This window comes from Xyrauchen texanus, chromosome 6 (genome assembly GCF_025860055.1).
Source record: "Xyrauchen texanus isolate HMW12.3.18 chromosome 6, RBS_HiC_50CHRs, whole genome shotgun sequence".
Taxonomy (NCBI): domain Eukaryota; kingdom Metazoa; phylum Chordata; class Actinopteri; order Cypriniformes; family Catostomidae; genus Xyrauchen; species Xyrauchen texanus.
In genome coordinates, this window is record NC_068281.1 from 30894453 (window position 1) to 30921366 (window position 26914).

General features: G+C 37.9%; 2 protein-coding genes and 1 pseudogene across 3 annotated transcripts; all 3 read left to right on the forward strand.

Moving 5' to 3' along the window:
- Positions 1-1860: 1860 nt before the first annotated feature.
- LOC127645625 (arf-GAP domain and FG repeat-containing protein 1-like) lies at positions 1861-16115 on the forward strand (annotated as a pseudogene).
- Positions 16116-18347: 2232 nt separating this feature from the next.
- fbxo36b (F-box protein 36b) lies at positions 18348-24179 on the forward strand. 2 transcript variants are annotated; one of them, XM_052129098.1, is made up of 4 exons: positions 18348-18389; positions 22892-23000; positions 23085-23257; positions 23819-24179. In XM_052129098.1, exons 1-4 carry the CDS (start codon positions 18357-18359, stop codon positions 24020-24022), a joined length of 519 nt encoding a protein of 172 aa, XP_051985058.1. In that variant the 5' UTR covers positions 18348-18356; the 3' UTR covers positions 24023-24179. The 2 variants fall into 2 exon arrangements, with proteins under 2 accessions (XP_051985058.1, XP_051985057.1); XM_052129097.1 differs by lacking the exon at positions 18348-18389 and adding an exon at positions 21218-21313.
- A 1065-nt stretch (positions 24180-25244) lies between these two features.
- On the forward strand, positions 25245-26664 carry LOC127645702 (olfactory receptor 10G3). Its single transcript, XM_052129373.1, has 2 exons — positions 25245-25293; positions 25586-26664. The coding sequence occupies exons 1-2, from the start codon at positions 25245-25247 to the stop codon at positions 26662-26664; spliced, it is 1128 nt and encodes a 375-aa protein (XP_051985333.1).
- Positions 26665-26914: the final 250 nt, after the last annotated feature.

A 26914-nucleotide genomic window follows, 5' to 3' on the forward strand; every position in this document is an offset into this window, starting at 1 on the left:
TTATCTTTCTCTTTGTTTAGGTATTATACTAGTTTTAAACTTGTAGTAATTTGTATTTTAGTCTAAATGGATTTTCATAGATTAATATTTAAAATCTTGGTCAGGGACAAGAGTAAAACAGTACAATAATACTTCATTTATGACCATATTCGCTCATTCACCACCCTCCTCCCCTCTCCTGCTACTCAACATGCACTTAAGATCTGTGAAAATGATCTGTGCCAGATCTTCCGCATGCTGAAGACAAGAAAAGGACAGGGCCCAGATTGTGTTTCACCCACTTGTCTAAAATCCAGTGCTGACCAGCTGGCCCACATCTTCACACAAATCTTTAACTGATCACTGGAGCAGTGTGAAGTTCCCTGTCACTTCAAACACTCCACACTCAGCCCCGTCCCAAAGAAACAAAGGACTTAATGATTACAGACCCATCGCTCTGATGTCTGTGGTCAGGAAGTCATTTGAGAGACTGGTGTTGGCCCACCTGAAGGACATCACTGAACACTTTCTGGATCAGCACTGGTACCCACATCGATGTGTGCTCTACTTACTACTCTTCTCCCTGTACACAAATGACTGCACTGCCAAGGACCCCTCTGTTGACCTGAAGTTTGCAGATGAGATTACTGTCATCGGCCTCATCCAAGATGACGATGAGTCTGCATACAGAAGGGAGGTTGACTAGCTGGCCATCTGGTGCAGTCAAAACAACATGGAGCTCAACACACTCAAAACAGTGGAGATGATAGTGGACTTTAGGAGAAACACCCCAACATTAAACCCGCTCTCCGTTCTGAACAACACTGTGGCAGCAGTGGAGTCATTCAGGTTCCTGAGCACTACCATCTCACAGGACCTTTAGTGGGAGACCCACATTGACTCCATTGTGTAAAAGGCCCAGCAGAGGTTGTACTTCCTTCGCCAGCTGAGGAAGTTCAACCTGCCACAGGTGCTGCTGATAGTTATATTCAGCAGTCATTGAGTCTGTCCTTTACACTTCAATAGCTGTCTGGTTTGGTTCAGCTACCAATTCAGATATCAGAAGACTCCAAAGGATAGTTTGGACTGCTGAAAGGAATATTGGTGCTCCCCTACCCACCCTGCTAGAACTTTATGCATCCAGAGTGACGAATAGGGCTGGTAAAATCACTCTTGACCCCATTCACCCAGCACACTTCCTCTTCGAACTGTTGCCCTCTGGCCAGCGCTACAGAGCACTGAGCACAAGAACAGTCAGACACAGGAACAGTTTTTTCCCTCAGACCATCCACCTCATGAACAGTTAAAACTGCCCCCAAAAACTTTCCTTTGGTCAATACAATCATGTGCAAAATTCAGTCCACCCATTCTTACTTATATCCATATTTCATTTATATTATTTTAACATGTCCTACCTCTTCTTCAAAACGTTACATCACCTGCACATGTATATCTGTATATAACATATTTTAACAACATTATTGCACTACTGTATATTTATCTTTTTTATCTGTTACATTGTATTTTTTATGTCACTATATGATATGTTTAAATGTATATGTTTGTATGTATGTATTTACATTGCATTCTCTTGCACTGGAAGCTTCTGTCACCATGACAAATTCCGCGTGTGTCAGTAAAGCTCACTTTGATATATCGGTAATTGCGTGGCTCTCTCCGGTGCAGCAGGTGGCAGTATTCACATTGCCAGACTACAGCGCCCGATTTTATTCAGTGCAGCGAGGAACCGACCGTTCATGGCTATTTCTAGCAGTCTAATAGGGAACGGGTTTCCAGTGTAGCTGGGCCTGTTTATGCACAAGATTAAGCCACAACTAACAGCTCTACATGCACTAGAGTCGACTGGTTTATTATTTAGTGATGGCGGCGAGTGCCAAGCGAAAACAGGAGGAAAAACATGACCAGCCTGCCTCCCAATAGGAAATGCTTTGATTGCGACCAGCGCGGCCCGACCTACGCCAACATGACAGTGGGCTCGTTTGTGTGTACCACCTGTTCCGGAATACGGTAAATGTGTAAACAAGGGCCCGCGCATTCACACAGATGGTAGATGAAGTTGTTGTTTTTCCACGAGTAGCGACATTCCGTACTGGCACACGCTTAATAACCCCCACCCCCTGAGAGAGCATCTGCAGAATCTGTCCCAGCTGCCTCTCTAACATCATCATAACATCAGCTTCCACAAAAATAACACAAGATTCAGAGCCAGAACAGCCGTACATCATGCTCCCGTTTAACCCTTGTGAGACCGTCATGATTTCAGTGCCATTAAAGCATAAAATCTTGAATTCTATTATATCATGCTTTCATTCCAAAGCCCGGCTTCAAAATTTAAATGTTTAATATTTTCCAACAAATGGCGCCTATGGAGCAAATACATGCTTTTTTTTTCCTATTTAGGGCCCAAGCCTTGAAAAGGCAAGGCCCTATTGTTTTCGTTAGGATGACTATGATTATTATTTTTTTTACGACTATTGGGGCACTTTTGGGGCTCTTAACGTGCTCGAAATCTCTTGAAACTTTGCACACGGGTCAGAACCCGCGGCCATTAGGGCCGGGCTGAAGCTGGTACCGGGGCGTGGCAGGGGGTTCGACGGCGCCCTGGAACGGGGTCCGAAAACTTGGTCCATAAATCAAACACGCTTGCATGTAATAATATGAAACTCGGTACACATATAGATCTCATTGTTTCATATATCCTTCATACTTTTACTTTTTACCTCAGCCCAACAGGAAATCGTCTATTTAGGGTTGTTTGGAAAAGGCATGCAATGGAATTTGAAATACTCCTCCTAGAGAATTCCACCAATCGCCACGAAACTCGGTCAGCATGAAGTCAAGACATTGAGGATGAAAAATTGCCGGCGGATTTTTGATATCTCGAACGGTTTGGCCGTGGCGAGGAAACGAAATGATGGCGCGAAAAGAGAAACAGGAAGTGTGTTATAACTTCTGCATACATTAATTGATCTCGATGAAACTTCAGCAGTTTGTTCGCTGTAAGAGCCCGATCGCATGGATGTGACTATTGTGAGTCAAAGTTATAGCGCCACCAACTGGCAGAAGGAAGTGTGTCACTTTCAAAATGCTTTGAAATCACCCTCTTATTTTTACCCGATTTACTTAAAACTTTTGGTGTGTAATGTAAACACACGGCAGATGTAGACATGTGAAAGGATTATTGATATCTTGGATACTGTTGCAGCGGCAATGCTTCAAACTCGAATATTCTTTTTGATGCTTTTAGACTCTTAGCATACTTGAAATTGCATGAAACTCGACAGACACATCACATTTATTAGCCAGTAGACATGTGCAAAGTTTCAGAAACGGGCGTGGTGCAGGGGCTCAGTAGCGCCACCTTTTGACAAAAGTGAGGGGGTTGGTTTTATACTTTAACCCACAGTCACAAAACTCAGTAATTATATTGTTCTCATCGAGCCGGACAACTTTCTAATTTACAGTCATTAGCTCAGACCAACAGAAAGTCAGATATTTTGGTTTGAATGTGGATATTTTGGAGAATTTTCTCTGCCTCTCCCACTGACCCTACGTCTCTCTGTGTCTGGGGGGAGGGGGCTGATTTTGCTGATGAGTGAAATGCTTTTATTTTTGTTTTTCAAGGTTTTGGGGCCCTTAACGTGCTCAAAAACTCTTGAAACTTTGCACACGGGTCGGAACCCGCGGCTATCAGGGCCGGGCCGAAGATGGTACCCGGGCGTGGCAGGGGGGCTCGACAGCGCCCCCTGGAATGGGATTCAAACACTTGTCCGTATATCAAACATGCTTGCATGTAACAATATGAAACTCGGTACACTTGTAGATCACATCGGGCCGAACAACTTTCGTGCTCTAAGTTTTACGCCAGCCCAACAGGAAGTCGGCTATTATGGGTTGTTTGGAAACACATGCTCTGGAATTATATATATTTCTCCTAGAGAATGAATCCAATCGCCACCAAACTCGGTCGGCATGAAGTCAAGACATTGAGGATGCTACATTCCGGACGGATTTTTGATATCTCGAACGGTTTGGCCGTGGCGAGGAAATTGATTTAGGACTAAAAAGGACACATGAAGTGTGTTATAACTTAGTTAGTTCTATCTACAGTTACAAAACTCGGCGTGTATATTGTTCTCGTCGAGCTGAACAACTTTCTAATTTACAGTCATTAGCTCCGACCAACAGAAAGTCAGATATTGTGGTTTGAATGTGGATTTCTCTGAATTTTTCTCTCTCTGACAGACAGACCTGCGATTCTGTGTGTGTGTGTGTGTGTGTGTGTGGGGGGAGGGGAGGGGAGGGGAGGGGGAGGGAGAGGGGTTTTCTGTTGGGTGAGATTTGCATTAAGATATTGTTTTTCAAGGTTTCCGGGACTTTTGGGGCCCTTAACGTGCTCAAAAACTCTTGAAACTTTGCACACGGGTCAGAACCCGCGGCCATCGGGGCCGGGCTGAAGCTGGTACCCGGGCGTGGCAGGGGGGCTCGACAGCGCCCCCTTGAACGGGGTCTGAAAACTTGGTCCATATATCAAACATGCTTGCATGTAATAATATGAAACTTGGAACACTTCTAGATCTCATCGGGCCGAACAACTTTCGTGGTCTAAGTTTTACGCCAGCCCAACAGGAAGTCGGCTATTATAGGTTGTTTGGAAACACATGCTCTGGAATTATATATATTCCTCCTAGAGAATTAATCCAATCACCACCAAACTCGGTCAGCATGAAGTCAAGACATTGAGGATGCTACATTGCGTATGGATTTTTGATATCTCCAACGTTTTGGCCGTGGCGAGGAAATTAATTTATGAATAAAAAAGGACAGCATAATAATGGGAGCATAAAAGCAATCCATACAACTCCATTGGTATAATTCATAATTCCCACAGTGTACTTGCTTGTTATATTAGCTACTACAAAATATATAAATACATTTACTATCTTAACTTTAATGATCTACTTAACATAATGATAAATAATCGTAAAATATGATATCGTATGCTATGTATTGTGAATACACCCATGTTAAACATAAAAATGTACTTCCATTGCATATCATAGGAACACATAAGCGTAAATTATAATTACATTAATAAACCTGTACAAAGACCTCCAGATAAATACTGGCCTTCTGGATTAACACATTTAAGTGCTGCAAAAGATATTGGCCTATGACATCCTATGACATTAAAAATTATTCTACATTTGAATTACCTCATAGATGTGACTATTGTGGTTCACGGTCATAGGCCCTGTCCCAAATGGCACACTTCATATGAATTTTCAGTCCTGTGTACTTATTTCATGTGTCCATTAACTCCATGAGACCGTAGGGTGTCTCATTTTTCATTTTAGGTATCAGAAGGGTGCTCACGCATACTTTGTGGTTGATATGTGCCCTCGATGCGCACTTTTGCAGAGCCCACACTGATGCAAGGTCTACAGCACACATCTTCTCGACAGTCAAAGCGAGGTTACGTTATTGCCCATTGTGCACAGCAACCCTAAAGGCACGGGGTGGCGGTGCCACCGGCTTGGGCCCGCCATCGCTGCTCGCAGCTATATTTTCTGTTTGCTGTTTTATGTAGAGCACTGCAGGCCAATTTAATAAATTATACAGCTAAACATTTTTAAACTGGTATTTAAAGAGTTAAAATTCTGAAACTGAATGAATATTGGGTAGTTATGATCAGGACTGATTTTGGTTCAAATAATTCAGTGAAAGTGGAAAATAATATGAATAAATAATATTTTTCTGGCAGTTTTTTGACATGGACATTTTTGTCCTCTAAGGTCGTGTGTTTTTATTTATTTAGTTATTTATTATTTGACACTGCACACAAATAATAATGCATCAAAATCAGTGTTGTTGCTAATCATTGACCTATCAGTATGGTATCCCTCCCCTTTAGCATTTAGTATATGGAAAATAATAATCTTTATTTATTCATTTATAAAAAATAAAACAAAACTGTGGCATTATATAAACATTAAAGGGTTAAAATCCTGTAAATGAATTAATGTTAGGTAGTTATGATCATGTTGGTTAAAAAAAATATATATATTTTCCTTTTCAACAGATTCGTTCAATGTGAATTTGCCAAGGAGCAAAGAAAAGATGTTTTGCACGTTATAAAAAAAAAATGCTAGTATCATTATTAACACGCTTTGTTTCATTGATGTCTGTTCTAATGAATTTGACACAGTTTAAGAGTGATTTTAAAGGTTCACAGGGTGCCATGGTTTCCCATGTTAACGTGGAAACTGGCGATTACACTTGTCAGAGCAGTAAATCGCAAGTGGAATTATTTTATTTGCAAAATTAAATCATCAAAGGCTGAAATGTGTCAATAATTGGCCTATACACCTAAATTACATTTATTTAGGAAAAAATAATAGTTTGATAAAATTACTGTTCTTTTTTAATTATTAGGCTTTATGGTCTAGCGGTTGTGTGTCTGCTAACCATGCATATCGACCTGGGTAAAAATCTCCTGTAATCATTTGTATTTTTATCTAATTTTATTATTCACCTTATGCGCCAGAGAAACTAGCATGGAGCCATCTTGAAAAATGTGTCTCGCAACATCCGTTTTACCGGTTCTGTATAGGTATCTATGGTGTTGATGACCGTGTAATTAGCTAGCGAAGTTGCGGTTAGATTGTTGCTTTTTTAATGTTTTAAGATGTCTTAAAAATTTACCAGACAATGTGTGCAGTTAATGGTTATCCTAATAATCAAGTGAAACTAAAGTTTTGTCTAAAACAGCAATGTTATGATCAGAAACCACACGCAAAGCACAGCGCTCCAGTCCCTGATGCTGCTTCTTCCATCGCTGCCTACAGAAGGACTGACTAGTAACATTTGTTTGAAAAAACTTTGGTAAATGTGTTTGTGTGCTATTTTCACTTTATTGGCAAGAAGTCAACAGCAGGGATTACTTATATTATCCACCGTTATGGTCCGGCAATGATAGACGTCCAGAAATGGAGCGTTGTGAATTACATATTAACTATATCATTATTGGGCCAACAGGTGTGTGTACATGTGCTGAAAGTTCATTATAAATATAGAGTTTGTTAATTTCTATTTAGCATCTTTTTTGTGTGAATGCTTCAAATGTTTTGAAATTCCATTATTACAGAGTATACAAAGGAACAGTGTTTTTCCTGAACTGTGAGAAGAGATGATGTTTTCAGTTGTTTTCATGCTGTGATGCTAAATGGATAAATTCTACAGTGAAACACCATAATTATTAGATGAGACATGTACTGTAGTGAGATGTTTCATCACATTTGAAATTAACTCTGATATTCCTCTGCCCTGCATTTTTCCTGCCTGCAATTCACTTTCTTTAGAGTGTCTTTGCAGAATGTGCTTGTCTTCCCTTAAGGGGAAAAGGTGATTTGGAAAACAGTGTGGACATTAAATCATTATTAATTAAATGTGTTTGTACAGCTAGTGCTTTTTTCTTTTCCTCTCTCTCTCTCCCTTTTTCTCCCCAATTTGGAATGCCCAATTCACTCTTAAGTACTCGTGCCTCTTCATCCGAGACGTATATCTGTGCATCTTATCACGTGGCTTGTTGAGCGCGTTACCACGGAGACCTAGCGCCTGTGGAGGCTTCACATTATTCTCTGTGACATCCATGCACAACACACCACATGCCCCACCGAGAGCGAACCACTTTATAGCAAGCATGAGGAGGATACGCCATGTGACTCTTGACAATTTGGTTGCTTAGGAGACCTGGTTGGAATCACTCAGAACACCCTGGATTCGAACCTGTGACTCCAGGGGTGATAGTCAGCATCAATACTTGCTGAGCTGCCTGTTTTATAGTTGCTTTACAGAGAACATTGAACTTTTGTGTACAATGTTTATAATGTATGTCCAAGTAAATATGTTTATTTGTATTGGACGTAGTTCTTTTGGTATGGTACAGTTTATTGTGTGGCTGCTAATAATACATCATTATTTCCTACACAAGAACAATAAATTAAATCTACCTACAGGATCAGTTGTTCAGTCAACAATAAAACATTTAATGTGTAGCATTTATGGATATTTATGTAAACTAACTGTTATAAAGCTAGATTGAGCTTGCTACACAGTCATCTCCCTCAAAATAATTGTGTTTTAGCCGAAAAACGGCAGCATGACAGTTTCATCGCCTGAGTCCTGTAATACACAAGCATCCTGCTGTCTGGACCTCTCCTGGATCTGCAGTAAGTACATAATCTTGGTTCAAAAAACTCTTCAGGTTCTGACTAGACTCAATATATGCTTTAAAATAAACATAATTATCTACAGTTCTCAAGACATGTCCAACTTAGCTGTGAAGGCACTAATACTATATTTTTTCCACACACATACACACGAGAAAGTGTATGCTTTATTATATATTCCGTTTACAACCATTTTAATAATATATAAGCCTCTACAAATGTAGGGTGACAAATTAATTTTAAAAAGTACAATTTAAATTTTCTTTAATTATGAACTTGCATATGTAATAATATGAGCTGTCACTGTTGGACATTTCATATCAACTACACATTTTAACACAAAATATAAAAGTATTCAGTTAAAACCTAAACATTAAGCAGAATTACACGTACACCAATTAAACGCTTCTATTGTGGAAAAAGTGCAGCGTGTCATAGCTGTCTGAACATTTAGAGTGGCAGAAAACCTCACGAGCATATTCACGTTGTAAAGTAGTGCTGTACACTTGCCATCAACTCTTGCTTTAATGCAAACAGAAAGTTGGAAAAGGGGCGGGGCTAAAAAAGGTGACTAACAGCGTCCTTTACTTTTGAAACGAAATTGTGCTGCACATAACCTATGCTTATAACTACCCATGACACTGCCAAAAGATGATCTTTAAGAAAAGTTTTTTTTTTTTTGGAGAGCAAGTGCAAAGGCCAAATTGACCAATGGGTGAGGTGAGAATAAAATGAAAGCTTGAGAAAGTTCTTCAGAAACGTAATGATTTTGTTTATTGGCCATCTTAAATTGGTTTGACAATTTTAATAAGCCTCTTAACTATGTATGGAAAACGTAGTTTGTGTGTGTGTGTATATATATATTTTTTTATTAGTAATTCAAGCGTTCTCAGAAAATTCAATAGTTTATACTGTAATTACTGGCTGTCAGATTCAGTTTGATTGATTTATTTAAAACAATTCAATAAATTGTTTGAATGAGTGTTTTACAAAATAAAAAATACATCCAAATCTGCAACAAACGCATCCTGTCTGACCTGTATTTGAACCCGGGTCAAATTCAATAAAACAGACATCAGAGAAACAACATCTTTTTTTTTCTTTTTTTTTTTTTTTTTGCTCCTTGGCAATTCACATTGAGCGAATCTGCTAAAAAGGCAAGTGAAATTATTCACATGCACACACACACACACATCCCCAGTTAACATGATCCCCAGTTGATCCATAACAAAGTCTGTATTAAGTATGTATCATAAAGTTCTCCATCAACCTGTGACACACCATGGCCATGTCCAAACATTACACCTCCTTATACATACAAAGATTACGCAAAATGCAAGGCTGGTAGAACACGGGTGGTAGAACAGACCGTCGGATCTCTGATCGCTCTTGTCAGATTAGACTATTTTTAATTGTATAATAGCACATCTCACGATACACATTGTTTCAAAACAGCTTAAAAGAAAAGCATGCCTTAATGTCGTTTAAGGATGGAGTAGAACAGAACAGTGCTTTAGACACTGCTGTACAAGTATATTTGATATATCAAAAGAGGAATGCATTTTGCGGACATAATTTAAAGGGATAGTTCACCCAGAAAATACAATTCTCATAATTTACTCACCCTCATGTCATCCCAGATGCTAATGACTTTCTTTCTTCTGCAGAACACAAACAAATATTTTTAGAAGAATATTTCAGCTCTGCTGGTCCATAAAATGCAAGTGAATGGTGTTCAAAACATTATAGCTCAAAAAAGCACATAAAGGCAGCATAAAAATAATCCATAGGACTCCAGTGGTTTAAACTTTGTTTTCTGAAGCGAGATGGTTTTTGGGTGAGAATAGACCAAATTGTACCTCCTTTTTAACTATAAATTGTTTCAAAAGCAGTCTCCTTGGGAATTGTAATTTCAAGCTTGATTACACTTCTTCACGCCATATCACGCTCTGAGCAAGTGTCAAGCACTAGGAAGTGAAATCAAGCTTGAAATCATGATTGTGCCTAGAGACTGCAATGGCAAGATGTCCAGTGAAAAATTATCTGTATTTTGGTCTGTTCTCACACAAAACCAATTTTAAGTGAAAAAGGAGATACATTTTGATCTGTTCTCACACTATTAGATCGCTTCAGAAGACATTGATCAAACTACTGGAATCTTGTGGATTACTTTTATGCTGCCTTGATATGCTTTTTGGAGCTTCAAAGTTTTGGTCGCCATTCATTGTATGAACTTGCAGAGTTGAAATATTCTTCAAATTAGCTTCATTTGTGTTCTACAGAGGATAAAAAGTCATATACATCTGGAATGGCATGAAGGTGAGTAAATTAAGATCATTTTTATTTTGGGGTGAACTATTACTTTAACCTTGTCTATACAGTGAACACATTCTTTGATGTTTACTTAAGTTATGAGGACAGTGCTTCTCATTTTTCAGTGAAAATGTTACATTTGCTTTCATTTGTGTTTCAGACGAGGGCTCAATCCTCCACACAGAGTGAAGTCCATCTCTATGACATCTTTCTCCCAACTGGAAATCGAGTTCTTACAAAAACATACCAATGAGGTACTACTTTAATATAGGCTCATCACAATATACTGGATGAGCATATTGAGGTCTCTCTCTGAGTAGTCTCTTTTTGTGTGTATTTAGGTCTGTAAACACATCTGGCTTGGGTTATATGATGATAAGAGCTCTGTGATCCCAGACTTCCGCGAACCTCATAAAACTGTTAGTTCTTCTCACTAATACCAGGTTGTGCCACAGTTTTCTCCATTTTTTTTTTTTTTCTCTTGAATTCTTACCTTGGTTTTTCTCACACAGTCACCAGTGAGCAGTCATATTCAGGCCCAGTCCGCAGGCCAGGAGAAGTAGTTTGACCTCCTGTCTGATTTGGGTTGATATATTTTTTCTGCCCCTTCAGCTCAAACTAGCAGCTCCTCAAACTTTGCTAATTTTGCACATTTTACAAGGCCTTCAGGTAACTTGATTGTGCACTTAGCTCCAATAAAATACTTACTATACGGTTGGGACTAAAACTAGTACTCTACAGCACGGGTTTTCAGACCCAGCGACTCCTCATCCAGATTCTCAGCCATCTCGGGGATCCCCAGTATAAAAACGTTGCATAGTTACCTTATGTAATATTTAATAGATCATTGATCTACCACATTTATAAATAAATGTTCAAATTAATATTTTTGAAAATAGATATTTAAAGAAAATCCTGTAAATGGATCCCTTGGTTGAAACCCCTGGCTCTAGAGCTATTTGTATTTACATGATCACTGTCAGTCAACAAGCCTTGAACGCTCACTGTTGGGTTTTTGTTCACCTGATTTTATGTCCACCATATCATGATTTCAGACAGTCGCTTGAATTGTCCTCATCAGTCATGTTCATTAACAAACTTTGTTCACCCTGTGCCATCTGTAGCACAAAATAATTCAACTACAGACTTTGCCAACTTTGATTCCTTTGGAAATGCCAGTGTACCTTAACATTTTTGGCACATCACCCCCTTCAAAGCCTTCAAGCCTTAGCAACCCCATACAGGTACCACACCCTGCCCCATGAAGCGATCCATTGTGTGTTTGTTCCATCACCCTTATATTCCATATCCTGTCATTTCTTCTAAATGTCAACACAGTGTGAATTTTATGAAATATGTGTTTCTATAAAACAGCCAGTGTTATTACTGTTACCGATCATTTTAGGAAGGTGATGCTTTTGCTAAAGCAATAAGTCAGGAATAATTTCTATAGGAAGCAGCATGTCAGTTCCTCCACTACCTGGTATGGCTCCTACCCCACCTCAGAGCAGTTCATCAAGAGAGGACCGTTACGCTGCCTTGGCTGAGCTTGAGAGTGTTCTCAGTTCCTCAGTCTCAAGCGGAGGTCCACAAGGTGTGAGCAGACACTTTAGTCTCTATGTACAGTGCAGAGACCTCCATGTAACAGCACATATGCTTTTCAGACCTTTTTGCAAATTACGTTACATTTTCACAATACAATGACAAAGCATGCAGAACATGTAAGAAATACAAAAATTAATCATGACAAAAAAAAACTTCATAGCATTTGAAAATCAATAGCAGTTGATCGGTTATGAATTGTTCATGGTGAAAAATGTATTGTTTTAGAAGCTGTCAATTCAGCTATGCTTTTTTCTACTGCTAATTTCTGTAAGTGATACTTAAAGGGATAGTTCACCCAAAAATGAAAATTATCTTACCATTTACACACCCTCATGCCATCCCAGATGTGTATGCTTTCTTTCTTCATCAGAACACAAACTAAGATTTTTAGGTAAGTCCATACAATGTAACTGAATGGTGATCAGACCTTTTGAGCTCTAAAAATCACATGAAGGAAGCATACAAGTTATGCATATGACTTCAGTGTTTAAATCCATTTCTTCAGAAGCAATTTAATAGGTGTGGTGCGAAACAGATCAATTTTGAAGTCCTTTTTTTACTGTCAGATGTGAAAGTGAAACTAAACAGGCACCACATGTGACTTTCAGATGTGAAAGTGGAGATTTAGAGTAAAAAAGGATTTACATTTTTATCTGTTTCTCACCCACACCTATTATATAGTTGCTGAATACATTAATTTAAACACTGATGTCATATGGATTACGTCTGTTTTCTTTATGTGATTTCTGGAGCTACAAAGGTCTGATCACCATTCACTTGCATTATATGGACCTACAGAGCTGAGATATTCTTCTAAAAATCTTAATTTATGTTTTGCTGAAGAAAGAAATTCATTTGCATCTGGAAAGGCATGAGGGTGAGTAAATGATGAGAGAATATTCATTTTTGAGTGACCTATCTCTTTAATTAATTAATTAATTAATTAAATGAACTTAGACATAAAAGGATATCCACTATAACAAGTTTTAACTACAAACTTCGAATTGTCCATAATATAATGCCGTTTCCAAAGTGTAAGGCTATAATGACCAACTGAACCAGTTTTAAATTTGATCAGTTTTTATAATTTAATGACTTTAAACAAGCACAACATAAATGCACAAGCATAAACTTTGAATGTATCAATTGATTATAATATGTTGCTTCATTTGCCACACTGAAACTTTTAGATGCTTTTTCAAAGGGAAAGTTTATCCAAAAAGGAAAATTCATGTTGTTTCAAACCCTTTTAACTTTCTTCAATTGAACACAAAAGGTAACGTTTGGCAGAATGACAACCTCAGTCACCATTCACTTTAATTACATCTATTTCCATACAATAGAAGTGAATGGTGACTGAGGCTGTCATGCTGCTTAAAGGGATAGATCACCCAAAAATATACGTTCTCTCATCATTTACACTCATGCCATCCCAGATGTGTATGACTTTCTTTCTTATGTAGAAAACAAATGAATAATTTTAGAAGAATGTTCGGCCCATAAAATGCAAGTGAGTGGTGACCAAAAATTTGAAGCTATAAAAGCAACATAAAGGTAATCCATAAAACTCCAGTGGTTTAATCCATGTCTTCTGAAGATACCCTATCGGTTTTGAGGGAGGACAGACCCAAATGTTACTACTTTTTCACCATAAACCTTGACATCAGCGGTCTCCTTTGTGATCATGATTTAAAGCTTGATTACACTTCCTATTGCACCATCTAGCACTCTGCACATGGATCAAGCGCTAGGAAGTGTAACCAAGCTTGAAATAATTAGCATGCTTAGAGACTGCAATGGCAAGATGTACAGTGAAAAAGGATCTGTATTTTGGTCTGTTCTCACTCAAAACCAATTTTATGTGCTTTTTGGAGCTTCAAAGTTTTGGTTGTTATTCACATGCATTGTGTGGACCTACAGAGCGGAGATATTCTAATAAAAATCTTAATTTGTGTTCTTCAGAACAAATAAAGTCACACATCTGGGATGGCATGAGGGTGAGTAGATAATGAGGGATTAAAAATTGTAATCCCCTTTAATCTTTATTTGCTTGTTCATCTTTTTGTGTGTTCATGCATTAACTTGGGAATGCAGAAATGTGTATGGACCTGTGCCAGGATCTGCTCCAACTCAGCCAGGAGTACAAAACTTGCAACAGGGTTTTGCAGGTGGAAGCCACAGCACTTTTAAGTGTCTTCAATGTATTTATTTTTTAACATAGTTTTTACACAAACTGACTTGACACTTACTTTATCTCTCCAGCTGCTCCTTCCTCAAACCCATTTGTAGCTGCTGGGATGGTTCAGGAGCCAATGTCAACAAATCCCACAGGTAAAATCCAACCTCCGTCAGATCAGCATGCTCGCTTTGTGTCTGTCCATTTAAGGAATGAGCAGATGAAACATGCTACTCCTCCTCTGGTCTCCCTTTTATTTACACCAGCCTCATTTGGCACTGGCTCCATGATCATGCCAGCTGGCTTTGGGAACACAACAAGTTACTGCCTGCCAACCAGTTTTAGTGGGACCTTCCAGCAGCAATTCCCTGGCCATGGTCCTTTTTCCCCACCTGCAGCCTACCACCAACAGCCCAATGGTATGTGAGACTATGTGTTTTTGTGAGTGTAAGGTGGCCCAAAATCCCAGTGGCTTATGCCTTCTTTTGTGCATAATATTAAGTCATGAGGAAGTTTTTTTTTTTTTTTTTTCAACTCTATGCTTTGATGTGACTTTCGGTGTTGCATGTGTCGGAGTAGCAGGTTTAGTTTTTTTGGCAGTGAGGTACATTTTTAATGGCTAATAATATAACACACCAGCTCCATGGCTTTTGTTCTTTCATGTTCCTTTTCAGGTGGGTTTCCTTCCTATGGTCAGGCGGTCACAGGGCATGGGATCTCTAGCAACCCATTCATGGTAAGCAAACCAATGGCTTGAAAATAAATATAAAGTATGAAGGACATTAAAGTTAAGCATTTATTGACATAACTTAATAGCTGCTGAAGTGTGTAATTTCTCTGCCACTAGCATCATCAAATGCAATTACAGATAGTCCAGCCCCAAACTCACTTCATGTGTCTGGATGTTTTGATAGCACGCTTTTCAGGAAATTCAGCCTACAAATAGTTTATTTTTTGGTTAATTCTGCATATTAAATTGTAAATAGTCTACACTCATATAGCGCCTTTTATTAACCTTAGAGGCTACCAAAGCACTTTACACTGTGTCCCATGCACCCATTCACACACGCACTCACATACACCAATGGTGGCAGAGCTGCCATGCAACTTGGGGTTCAGTGTCTTGCCCAAGAACACTTCGGCATGTGGAGTCATGTGGGCCAGGAATCGAACCGCCAACCCTGCGATTAGCGGCCGACCCGCTCTACCACCTGAGCCGCAGCAATGATAAACGTGTTATCATTTTGAAAACATCAGCCACATGGAACAATAGTGAATGTCACATTCCAGTTTGCATAATGGAATTCTGAATAGTTTAACATCTGGATTACTGGTCTTATTAAGTTGCATTAAAGGAAAGGAAAGTTTATTTATATAGTATAGTATATAAAGTTCATAGTATATTTCATACACAATGGCAATTTAAAGTTCTTAACATAAAAAGGATAAAGAAAATACAAAATAATAAAAAATACATTTTAAAACCAGTTAAGAACAAATCTAAATTATAAAAGGTTTACTTCTCCACAATTACCATCATTTAAATAACTTTAAATTTAACAGGATTGCCTTTTAATGGTAACAGTACTTCTAATGTGCCCTTAGAGCCAAGTTGCAGGGAGGCAAGAATTATGCATTTAACCATTAATAATCTGCATTGATCCTTACATTGTTTTCTTTTCAGGGTGGAGGCCCAGCAGGACCATACCCCAAAGGAGGTTCCTCTACCAACCCCTTTCTCTAGAGCGCTTTTTACACCACATCTCCACAGTGTCATGCACACATTCCACATCACCAACGCTCTAAAACATTGTCTTCAAGAATCTGAACGTATTCAGATATTCACTGCACTGATTCTTGGACATTTCTAAAGAAAGTGCTATGGGTCTGCACATGCTGGGCTCCCCCACCCATATGTGTATTCGGAACAAATATTGTTGGAATTGAAGCAAAACTCCACAATTGTCCTTGATCGTTTATGCCTTTGACTCAATAAGTGATGTTTTATGCCTAGAAAGTAAGCTGCTTGTGCATATCAGCATTTGTAATCCTTTTAAAAATATGGGTTATTCACAAAGAGAAAATGTGACAGAACTGCAGAACAAAATGGTGTCTAAGGATGCTATGATTAGCTGTCCAAACAACTAAGTTTGTCCTTAGCACCTGCTCTTGCAGAAATGTTTAGTTCGGTAAGGGTGAAAAGCCATTATAAGGAATATACACCACTGAGTGCCTCAAGGAGGCAAGAAAAACATGGTTTGATTTTGAAAGGGCAGAGGAGCTCAGCACAAGAGGGTATGTAGGAAAAACAGGTGTCTAGAGCACAAAAGGACTGAGTTGAAATAAATGGTATGGAGATTTATTTCTGTTATCTGCCTTCGGGGTCTATAGGTGCACCTTGAAAAATGGCAGGTCTGACCTGCAGGTTTTTTGACCACATCAAAAGTTACCAATACATGCATACAAGTTAATGTGTACATATATAAATATATGTATAAAATATTAAATCATTTTTAACTATTGTGTTACATGTGTATGTTTGTTTGTTTTCTTGTTAACTTCATTGAGTGGGAAGTGCAAGGGTTTTTATTTAGTTGAGTGTGCTAGTTTAGTTCTCGCAATGTTAAAATTATACACATATCAAGACAGTATAATGCAAATTTAGAAATTAATTTTAAGTAGGAACATAAAAGGAAAGAAAACATTTGCGGCACTAAAAATCAAAGCATTCTTTTTATTTATTGGAGCATATGCTGAATGACTCCTAACTATTGTCTTTAGTGCTCATCAATTACTGAGAGCCCTTATAATACTTGCATTAGCTGTCAACAATTAATGTACTTTAATAGCAAAAAAAAAGCTTACTATAATTAAAGCATCTATTTTGCGTTTGAAGTAGTTAGAAGAACATAATAAGCACGTTTACTGATCCTGCACAAATCCAAGGTTTCTTATTTCCAAATGAATTAATTGCTAAATCAGGTAAAATTCTACTACATGTGCCCCCTTTGCAGTACATGGGAACGCATGAATTAATGTTATCTAGCATACAGAGTACAATTTGTTAAGTTCGTCCATTTTACTTTCACCAGAGACAATGTGAAGATACCCACATGCGTGTAAGGTCAGATTATTTATTTTTGTTTGTGTGTATTTGCCTGCATGCATTTCAGTCTGATTAATTTGTCACGTGTGAGCCATGCTAATTGTTGTTATCAAAGACTTTTGCTCGGACAATAATACAGTAATTCTGTTATACCTGGTGGTCGTCTTCTTTTAATAACAGTGTGTGTAACTGGTAAGAAAAGAAGAGTCCAAAGACGAATGAGCAGAACCTGTTAACTGACTAGAACGCACCATAATATTACAGCTGCACAGATTGTACGAAGCGCGGCTATTGGTGCAATTATGACGCGCGCGCAAAAGCATTCCCGTTGGCGCGCGACCCTACAATATTTTCACCATTAGCAACTGTGGCACGCACAAGCCTATAGAATCAATTCCATGCCACATATATTTGCAAAAATATAAAGTATTGCAAAATAAAATAAAGTTTTGCAAAACAAAAAAAGTATTGAGCAAACAAAAAAAAAAAATTTTAAAACAAAAATTAAGTATCACAAACGTAAAATAAAGTATCGAGAGAAAAAAGAAAGTTTTGCAAACAAAAATAAAGAATTGCAAAATATAAATAAAATATAGCAAAAACCAAGATGTAATTAATTGCAAAAATCAATGACTGTTGTAAAATAATCTAAAGATCTTTTATCCTTTTTTATCTCTGCAACAGATTTTTAGGCAGCAATGATTTTGCCACACATCTTTTTCTTTGCAACGCTCCTTTTAATCTGCATTTCCATCACGTGTGAGCTCGTGATACCGTTTTGCCTTTGCGCTTCACTTTTCTCTGCGTTTCACTTTATGGCACTGTTTTGACGTGGGGTGGAGTCAGGGGATTGGGGCGTGTACAACGGGCTCAGTGACGCCGCTCTGGAAGTTACGTCATTAGCTTGAGACGCGGATCAAACATCATGGCTGAGCACAGGCATGCAGGTGGATCTCAGGTATATAAAGTTGATTGTTTAAGGAAACTCATTTTAAAATATTCAATGGGGTATACCCGTCAAGTGAATTTTTAAGACAACGGTTTAATTTTGAAGAAAATGCCTGTACTTTTTGTCAAATTGACAGAGACGTTCTGATCATCTTTTTTCTCGTTTTTCTTCAAATACTTTTTGGGAAAATATGTCTTATTGGTTGGAATCAAAGATTCACTCACTGCCCACTTTTGCTAGGAAACATGTTATGTTTGGAGTGCTGTTGGACGAGAAAAGAAATGAATTTCTTATTAATGTAATGGGCACATTTTTCATTCATAAGTCCAAATGTATGAAGACGAAACCTTATTTTTCTGTATTTAAAAGAGAATTGTAATTTCTTTCCAGCGTTGGAATGTATGTAAAGTAAAAAGGCCCAGAAATTGGCTGGAATAATAAGAGACCTTGAGCTCTTAAAAGAGGAATAAAGAGACCCCTCTGTATTTGTATTTTTTATTTTATACATTTAATTTATTTATTTTAACTGATATGTGCCTTGCTTAATACTCATTTACCTGTACTTACCAATGCCATTATAGATGTACATTCTGTTTTTTGTTCTGTTCTTGGTGTTCAATAAAAAAATAATAATAATTGTTTCCTTTTATTTAATTAGCATTAAATGTGCTTTAACAGCGTTTGCTTCAGATAAAGTAGTTAGAGATCAGTTAAAGCGGTGGATTTATTAGCCATACTCGCTAACATAGCCAGCATCTGCAGTTTATTCTCTCTCAATTGATTGGACTATTGATTGATTCTTATGTTTACTTTATAGATTATAATTGTCTATACCATAGTATGTTGTCTTCTAAAAAATGTAAACTCCATATTTAAAAATACATAAATAGATGTTACATTAATCACTGTTAAAGGAGACAATAAATAGATTACAAATAAAAAGTTAAACGATCGTAACAAATAAGCATCCCAGGAAACGATCTACAAACAATAAAAGAACATCACTTATGTTAATTGTGCAAAAGCAAAACAAATTTAACAGATTGATTCTTAAGAGTAGGTGCTGATAACCTGGTTATATCCTGCTCTACTCGAGGCAGAGAAACAGCAGGAGAAAGCTGTTGTTGTTGCTGCTGACCCGCCTGAATATGACCGAAGCTTTGAGTCAGAACACTAATAAGATCCGTCACGACATCTATAGATATTCTCTCTGCTAAATGTGACATGGCAAATCATTACATGAGATGACATTTACTGTGAGCATTGTAAGAACTTAAGTAGCTTGTGAACAGGATCGTTGAGCAATGGAGGAGTCAGGAGACAGCGAAGCAGGTTTGAAATCAGCACTTTAATTTCTTTCACGAACATACGACGGTCACCGCCGTAGAAATGTAAACATAAACAAAACAATATCACACTCAGTCTGTGGAGCTTTCTGGATCCACTCTCGACACTTGGCGTCCCTTTAAATGTCTCTCTCCGTATCACTACAACAAGACACAGGTGTTAGAGATAATTACAAACAAGGTGACAAGCCTTACCGCTCTCTCTCTCTCCCGCAGACCGACACACGACCATGCCCCCCATGCCACATAGCTGTATAACGCAGGGTTAAGAATATAGGGAATGTGAACATTTTATATTTCAAAACTTTATTTTTAAAGACAGAACTCGTTTGTTACGATCGTTTAACTTTTTATTTGTAATCTATTTATTGTCTCCTTTAACAGTGATAATGTTACATCTAAATATGGAGTTTACATTTTTTTAGAAGACAACATACTATGGTATAGACAATTATAATCTATAAAATAAACATAAGAATCAATCAATAGTCCAATCAATTGAGAGAGAATAAACTGCAGATGCTGGCTATGTTAGCGAGTATGGCTAATAAATCCACCGCTTTAACTGATCTCTAACTTCTTTATCTGAAGCAAACGCTGTTAAAACACATTTAATGCTAATTAAATAAAAGGAAACAATCAACTTTATATACCTGAGATCCACCTGCATGCCTGTGCTCAGCCATGATGTTTGATCCGCGTCTCAAGCTAATGACGTAACTTCCAGAGCGGCGTCACTGAGCCCGTTGTACACGCCCCAATCCCCTGACTCCACCCCCACGTCAAAACAGTGCCATAAAGTGAAACGCAGAGAAAAGTGAAGCGCAAAGGCAAAACGGTATCACGAGCTCACACGTGATGGAAATGCAGATTAAAAGGAGCGTTGCAAAGAAAAAGATGTGTGGCAAAATCATTGCTGCCTAAAAATCTGTTGCAGAGATAAAAAAGGATAAAAGATCTTTAGATTATTTTACAACAGTCATTGATTTTTGCAATTAATTACATCTTGATTTTTACTATATTTTATTTATATTTTGCAATTCTTTATTTTTGTTTGCAAAACTTTCTTTTTTCTCTCGATACTTTATTTTACGTTTGTGATACTTAATTTTTGTTTTAAAATTTTTTTTTTTGTTTGCTCAATACTTTTTTTGTTTTGCAAAACTTTATTTTATTTTGCAATACTTTATATTTTTGCAAATATATGTGGCATGGAATTGATCCCATACAAGCCAACCTACGACAGTTTGCGTGAAGACGCTGATATTCGTCTAATAAAGGAAAGGCTTCTTTTTTTTAGGACATCCAATAACTATGAACACCATATACTCACTGATCAAGCGTATTGTCTAATTCTAACCATGACGACTGTGAAATCGAGCTGTAGCCACTGATCTATATATATAGATCAGTGGCTGTAGCTCGCTCTAGAGCTGATGACGTGGACCGTGGAGCTCTGTTGCCATGGTAACGTGTCATCGGCGTCAGGGAATGGCGAGTTTGCTGGGAGAAACTCTCTTTGTAATAAGTGGACAGGGTCCTGCACCCATGAAGGACTATTTCCAGTTTGAAATAAGGCAGTCTGAGGTTAGCTGAAGTTTTCAATTGTTCAACTTGGTAAAATGTTGCACTTGCGGCAATATGTGTGTGTTTATTTGAAGTCGGCTAGCGTGTCTCAGCTCTCCTATTGATTTACGGTTTAATTACTGAGATACAGGGTTAGGCCACGTCCTTATTTGATGTGGTAGAATAATAACTTTATATACAGTATGGAACAGTGCTGTACATTTTCCAGAATATTTTCCATTTTGGTTACTAAATGGCATATTTGAAAACAGCTTGAATTAACCTAGTAATACAGTACTCCTTTAATCCTTTAATGGGATCCATTTTTTTGGAGTTGTGCCCACATTTTATTAGTTTTTTAGCTTAGAATTTGCAGCTCAAACTGATAGCTGTGTTTTGGAACATGGTACCTGGTCCAAGCTGGACAAGAGGTTGTCCTAGCTGGTCGACGACCTTGCGCTGGTATGAAAAGCTGGTCTAAGATGGTCTCCCAGCTTGAACCAGCTAAAGACCAGCTTGGATCAGCTAATGACCAGATTAGACAAGCTTGAACCAACTACAGACCAGCTTGAACCAGCTAAAGACCATCTTGGATCAGCTCATGACCATCTTGGACCAGCTACCATGTTCCAAAACACAGCTACCAGCTTAAAATTGATTTTCCAGCAGGGATTAGCTTCCATAAATAATATTTGTATGATTATTTAATATCTATATACGTTTATTATCACAGGATATTTATTTCTTTGTTTATTACAAGAGAAATTAATACTATATTCATACAAATAACTATGATTTTGAATTGTCATTATCTCATATGCGTGCACGCACGCACACACACACATACACACACACACACTTACATCTAATATACATGCTATGTATTACTCATGGTGGTGCTAATGTTTCAGCAATTGATTTGATTTACATTTGTCATTGCTTTTTGATGAAAAAGCAAAATGGAAGTAAACTATAGCAAGTGTAACACATGAACAGTATGAATTGGCTATTGTCATTTGGGTTTACTTCTGAAATGATGTAAATTGCCGTGCACCTATTTAAACTCAATAAGTGCCTGAGAAAATACATTCGCAGCCCATGTCTAGCTTATGTGTAATTATGTGTAACTTAATATGTTTTTGACAGCCAGATGCGTCTCATGAAATTTCAGTGTGGAATTAATGAATCCTGTTCAATATTTTTGGCATCATCTCTTTGATTTATAAAATAAAACATCAAAATATGTCAGAATATATTCCATTCTATTTAATTTATAATTGTCTTGAAATTGTTTTGAAAATTTGACACTATCTGGGCATTTTGTAGATCCATTTGTGTTAAATCATGTTTGGCAAAGCAACAATGCATTTAAGAGTTAAATGAGCCTTAATATACTCTTTTGCATTTCATCACACTGCAAATGGTGCAGTGGTCTTAATTAATTATCTTAATTAAACTTTAATAAGAATTTAAAATGGCACACATGAAAACAAGCTTTATTTATATGATTTAAATAATACCACAATTACTGTACACAAACAAAAATGAATTATCAAAATGTAGAATTATCGTTATTTTTACAATATATCTTCTCCTCAGGTAATTTGGAGGTGGTGGAAGATTTCTTTGAGATCAGAGTGCAGGAACCAAAAGCCAGGACAACTGAGAGAATCACATGAAGACTACATAGAAGACCAACACCTGCAAAGTAGGTTCATCAATGAACATTAGTATGTAGTGTTATTGTGCTTGCTGGCTAAATTCAAATCACAAACTGACTGATCTCATCCAGGTCAAGTGGCCATGGTATTTGGCCTTCACATCTTGCAGTACTCCAAAAACTTATGCCAGGGCCACTATGATTACATCGTGCGCCTGCCCAACTCTTTACTTTTAAAGATCTTGGCACATCTGGACCTTGAAGACATTTCAGGCCTTTCACGCACCTGCTGTAGGTTTCGAGAGGTAAGGCCTATTGTTATCCCATCACTGTAAGGTTGTAGTCATTGACATTAGTTAATTACATTAGTTAACGAAATAACAATCAATTTAAATAAAAAAATTTAGATGATAACTTTAACCAAGATGAAAAAATGCTGTAAAAATATATGATTTCTTGTTAGTTCACGATACCTAAAGCATTAACTAATGTTAACGAATAGATCTTTATTCTAAAGTGTTACCATGATTTAAGACTGATATAATGTGTACCTGTGGTTACTCTTCAATGGTTACTGACTTCATGCATCTACAGGAAATCATCTTAGGCCCAGTTGTTTAAAAATGAAAAATGACAAAACTAAATGAAAATAAATATTTAGACACATTCAGGTTGTCCTATCAACTAAGTGGAACATGTCCATTATTATTGTGATAAACTACACCTGGTTACTCTGCTTTGACACCTGTGTAAACTTGAGGGAATCTGACAGAATATTACAAAAAAAATACCTAAAAATGTTTTGGAGCCGCTGGTTTGTGTTGTGTGCCTGTATTCAATTATTTATATATACATTTTTTCTCCAGCTTTGTAAGTCTGAGGAGTTCTGGGAGCAGACAGTGAGAAAGAACAGTGAAACAGTCACTCCCACACTGGAGGATTTAGCTAACGAGGTTGGCTGGAGGACAATTTTCTTCACCAACAAGCTGCAGCTGCAGATGCAGATTAGCCGTCGGAAGCAGAGGGAGAATCAGCCCTGTGAGGATACAAACGAGCCAAGATCTTTTTGAGTACATTTGAAGTAAGGGTCGAGTTGGAAGACCCTTTTCAAGGCTCTTTTACAACTGCTTGGCCAGAGCCTTCATTTAAAGTTGCCCATTTTTGCTTGTTTGCTTATTACATCCACTTGAGATGGTTCACTATAAATTGTAGAATGTACATTTATTCTAAAAAAAAAATGTTGACTTTGTTTTTTACACAAATATATATATATATATATATATATATATATATATATATATATATATATATATATATATATATATTTTTGTATTTTTTTTGTACCAAAATAACCAGTTTTGAGGTGAAAGAATATCTGCATCTTGCAACTTGTGAGACAAGCTCATCATAGCTGATTTTCTTGCATATTTATTGCACTCTTTTTGGTTACCTTAAAAACATATTAAAAGTATGAGATTATGTCTGCATGTGAAAGACAGGTTTTCTTGAATTTACTGAGGAGTACAAACAAGACTGACAATATTGTCCTGTGCATATGCCAAATTTTGTGAATTGCGCCTATAATTTAGAAACATTTTGTGAAACATTTGAAGTTTGATATTTGGCTGTGGGGGATGGTACACCTTAGCAAGGATGTGTAGATGTCCTGTTTTGTTTGATAAAAATACATGTTGCAGTTCCATAATAAAAGTACATTGTATATTTTAATTCCCTGGCTCTTCGTCTTGTGTATTTGTAAGGAAAATTAAAATATTGTTTAGAAGTAGCGTAAGAAAAAAGAAGTTTTAAATATATACTGTATATAAAATGTTCATCCTCAACTCATCTATATTGCTGGATTCCATTGAAAGACTGCAATGTTACCATGACAATCCACTCCATCATTAGCTTTAACAATCATTACACCAGAAAACACCCAACCATGTAAAAAGTATCCACAGCATTCCATCTGCTGGGTCATGGAGGTGCCAAATTTCTCATTTATAAGCATGTGCTTAAATCACACGCCTATATATTACTGTTGCATGGCTTTGTGTGACAGAACAGAAAAAGACCATGTGTTGGGGGATGTTCGAAATCTGAGAAACTGACTAAACCACTGGCTGCAGGTGAGGATCGTTCAGGCGCTCTTCATGTGTGAATAAGCATGAGAAAGACCAGAGGGAGTATTGAATGGCAAAGCTGTTTATTTTTGCTCAAGTTGAGAGAGAGTCAGGAGGAGAGACTGAGACGTGTATTTGATTTATGAATCAAACAAGTGACAAATCAACAATGACTAATACCAGTGATAGGATGGATTTAGCTCTTCTTCTTCAAACAGGTGAGTGAATATCTACATTTGAAGAATAAAATTACTTTACTGCAATATACAGTCAGGAAAATTGCATTTACAACAATTGTACAGCTGTTAATCTAGCAGTATTTTTACTAGCAGAGCTTGTTACTGCTTTATTTAATTTTCTTGAACACAGAATTACATATGTGCCAGTAGATAATGGCATGAGAAGCTTGTTGGATACATTTAATTTTTTCAATTATGTTAAGTACAGTTATGTTGCTTACTCATTATATAACTGTTGATTTTTTGTGTTATAATATTTTTCTTTCTGCAGGGCACAGTAGCTCCACTTTAGCTGAGGGCAGCAAGCTTTTAGAGACAGTGAAAGCCTATGTCAACTTTGGAGCTTTCATTGTCACCAGTCTCTTCACCTACCTTATCATAGTGACAGTGTGGGACTCCCCAGAGCTGCGTCAGAACCCTCGTTACACCCTGTTATCTCAACACTGTATCTGTGTAACTGGCTTTAATGTTACTGGTGCTGCAGTGCACGGTTTGCGCAGCCTCCATTGGCCAATCTCTCGAATTATCTGCTGGATCCTCTTTGACCTGCATGTAGTAATGGCTCGTGGTTTGATGATCACCCTCACGCTAATGTCTGTGAGCACCTGTCTGTCTATTTGCATGCCACTGCGTTACCCAGTGCTGGTTCAGAGCTTCCACCGCTGGGTCATGCTGGTGGCTTGTGTCCTTGCCCTGTTGAACCCTGTGGTGTTCACTGTCCTAGCCTGTATGCGTTTCCCGTGGGAATACGTGATTGGGCTGGACACAGAGTGCTCCACAGCTTTGGAAGGCATGGCTTGCATCATTAGTGCTTTAGTAGTGCTGTCATTGCTGGTTCTGCTCATCATCATAAGCTATGTTGCAATTTACCTGGAGGGCAGACGCGCTGGCCATTTCACATGCTCCAATACTAAGGGCCGACGCACCATTCTCATCCACAGCCTGCAAATGAGCTTTCATATTCTGCCCTCTGCCATCATCATCACCCGGCATCAGGAGCCAATAGCTGTGGCAATAGCTATTTATATTGTCTTCAGCTTTGCACAGTCACTGAGTCCCGTGGTGTTTGGCTTGCGCTGCAAAGAGCTTTACAAGGAGATGCCACGTTTCCTGCCATGCATCCAGGGAAACTGTGGGAGCTGTGGCCAAATAAGGAGCATGGATGACACCAGCACAGGGACATTAACCAGTGTAGTGACTGGAGCCAGTATAGAGACAAATGCATCTACCTGTCTGGCCACCAGCACCTTATCTGCCATTATCACAGAGCGAGAACTTGAGGAGGGGGGATTCAGTGATTCGAATTTCAGTAAGCTCAGACCAATTTCAGCAGTAAATCTTTTGACTTAATGTTGCCGAATTCACAGTGTGATCAGTCTGAAGTGATATACTATACTTACGTTGGACTTGGTGAAGAGTCTCGGCATTTAACTGTGTTGTACTGTCAAAAATGTTAATGTTATTTTTAGGGCTGTCGATTTAACACGTTAATTCTGTGTGATTAATTTTATAAAAAATAACACGTTCAAAAAATTAACACAGTAAATCGCAATGCCCCCGGACCGTAAAAAGGAAGATTCCTGAGAAATGCAAGCTTGTA

Bases quoted from the DNA above. Each gene is read 5' to 3' on its own strand.
- fbxo36b (XM_052129097.1), top strand. From the start codon at position 21,218: ATGGCGAGTTTGCTGGGAGAAACTCTCTTTGTAATAAGTGGACAGGGT. The intron at 21,314-22,891 runs GTTAGCTGAAGT...TCTTCTCCTCAG, and splicing joins TTGAAATAAGGCAGTCTGAG to GTAATTTGGAGGTGGTGGAA. The intron at 23,001-23,084 runs GTAGGTTCATCA...GATCTCATCCAG, and splicing joins AGAAGACCAACACCTGCAAA to GTCAAGTGGCCATGGTATTT.
- LOC127645702 (XM_052129373.1), top strand. From the start codon at position 25,245: ATGACTAATACCAGTGATAGGATGGATTTAGCTCTTCTTCTTCAAACA. The intron at 25,294-25,585 runs GTGAGTGAATAT...TTCTTTCTGCAG, and splicing joins AGCTCTTCTTCTTCAAACAG to GGCACAGTAGCTCCACTTTA.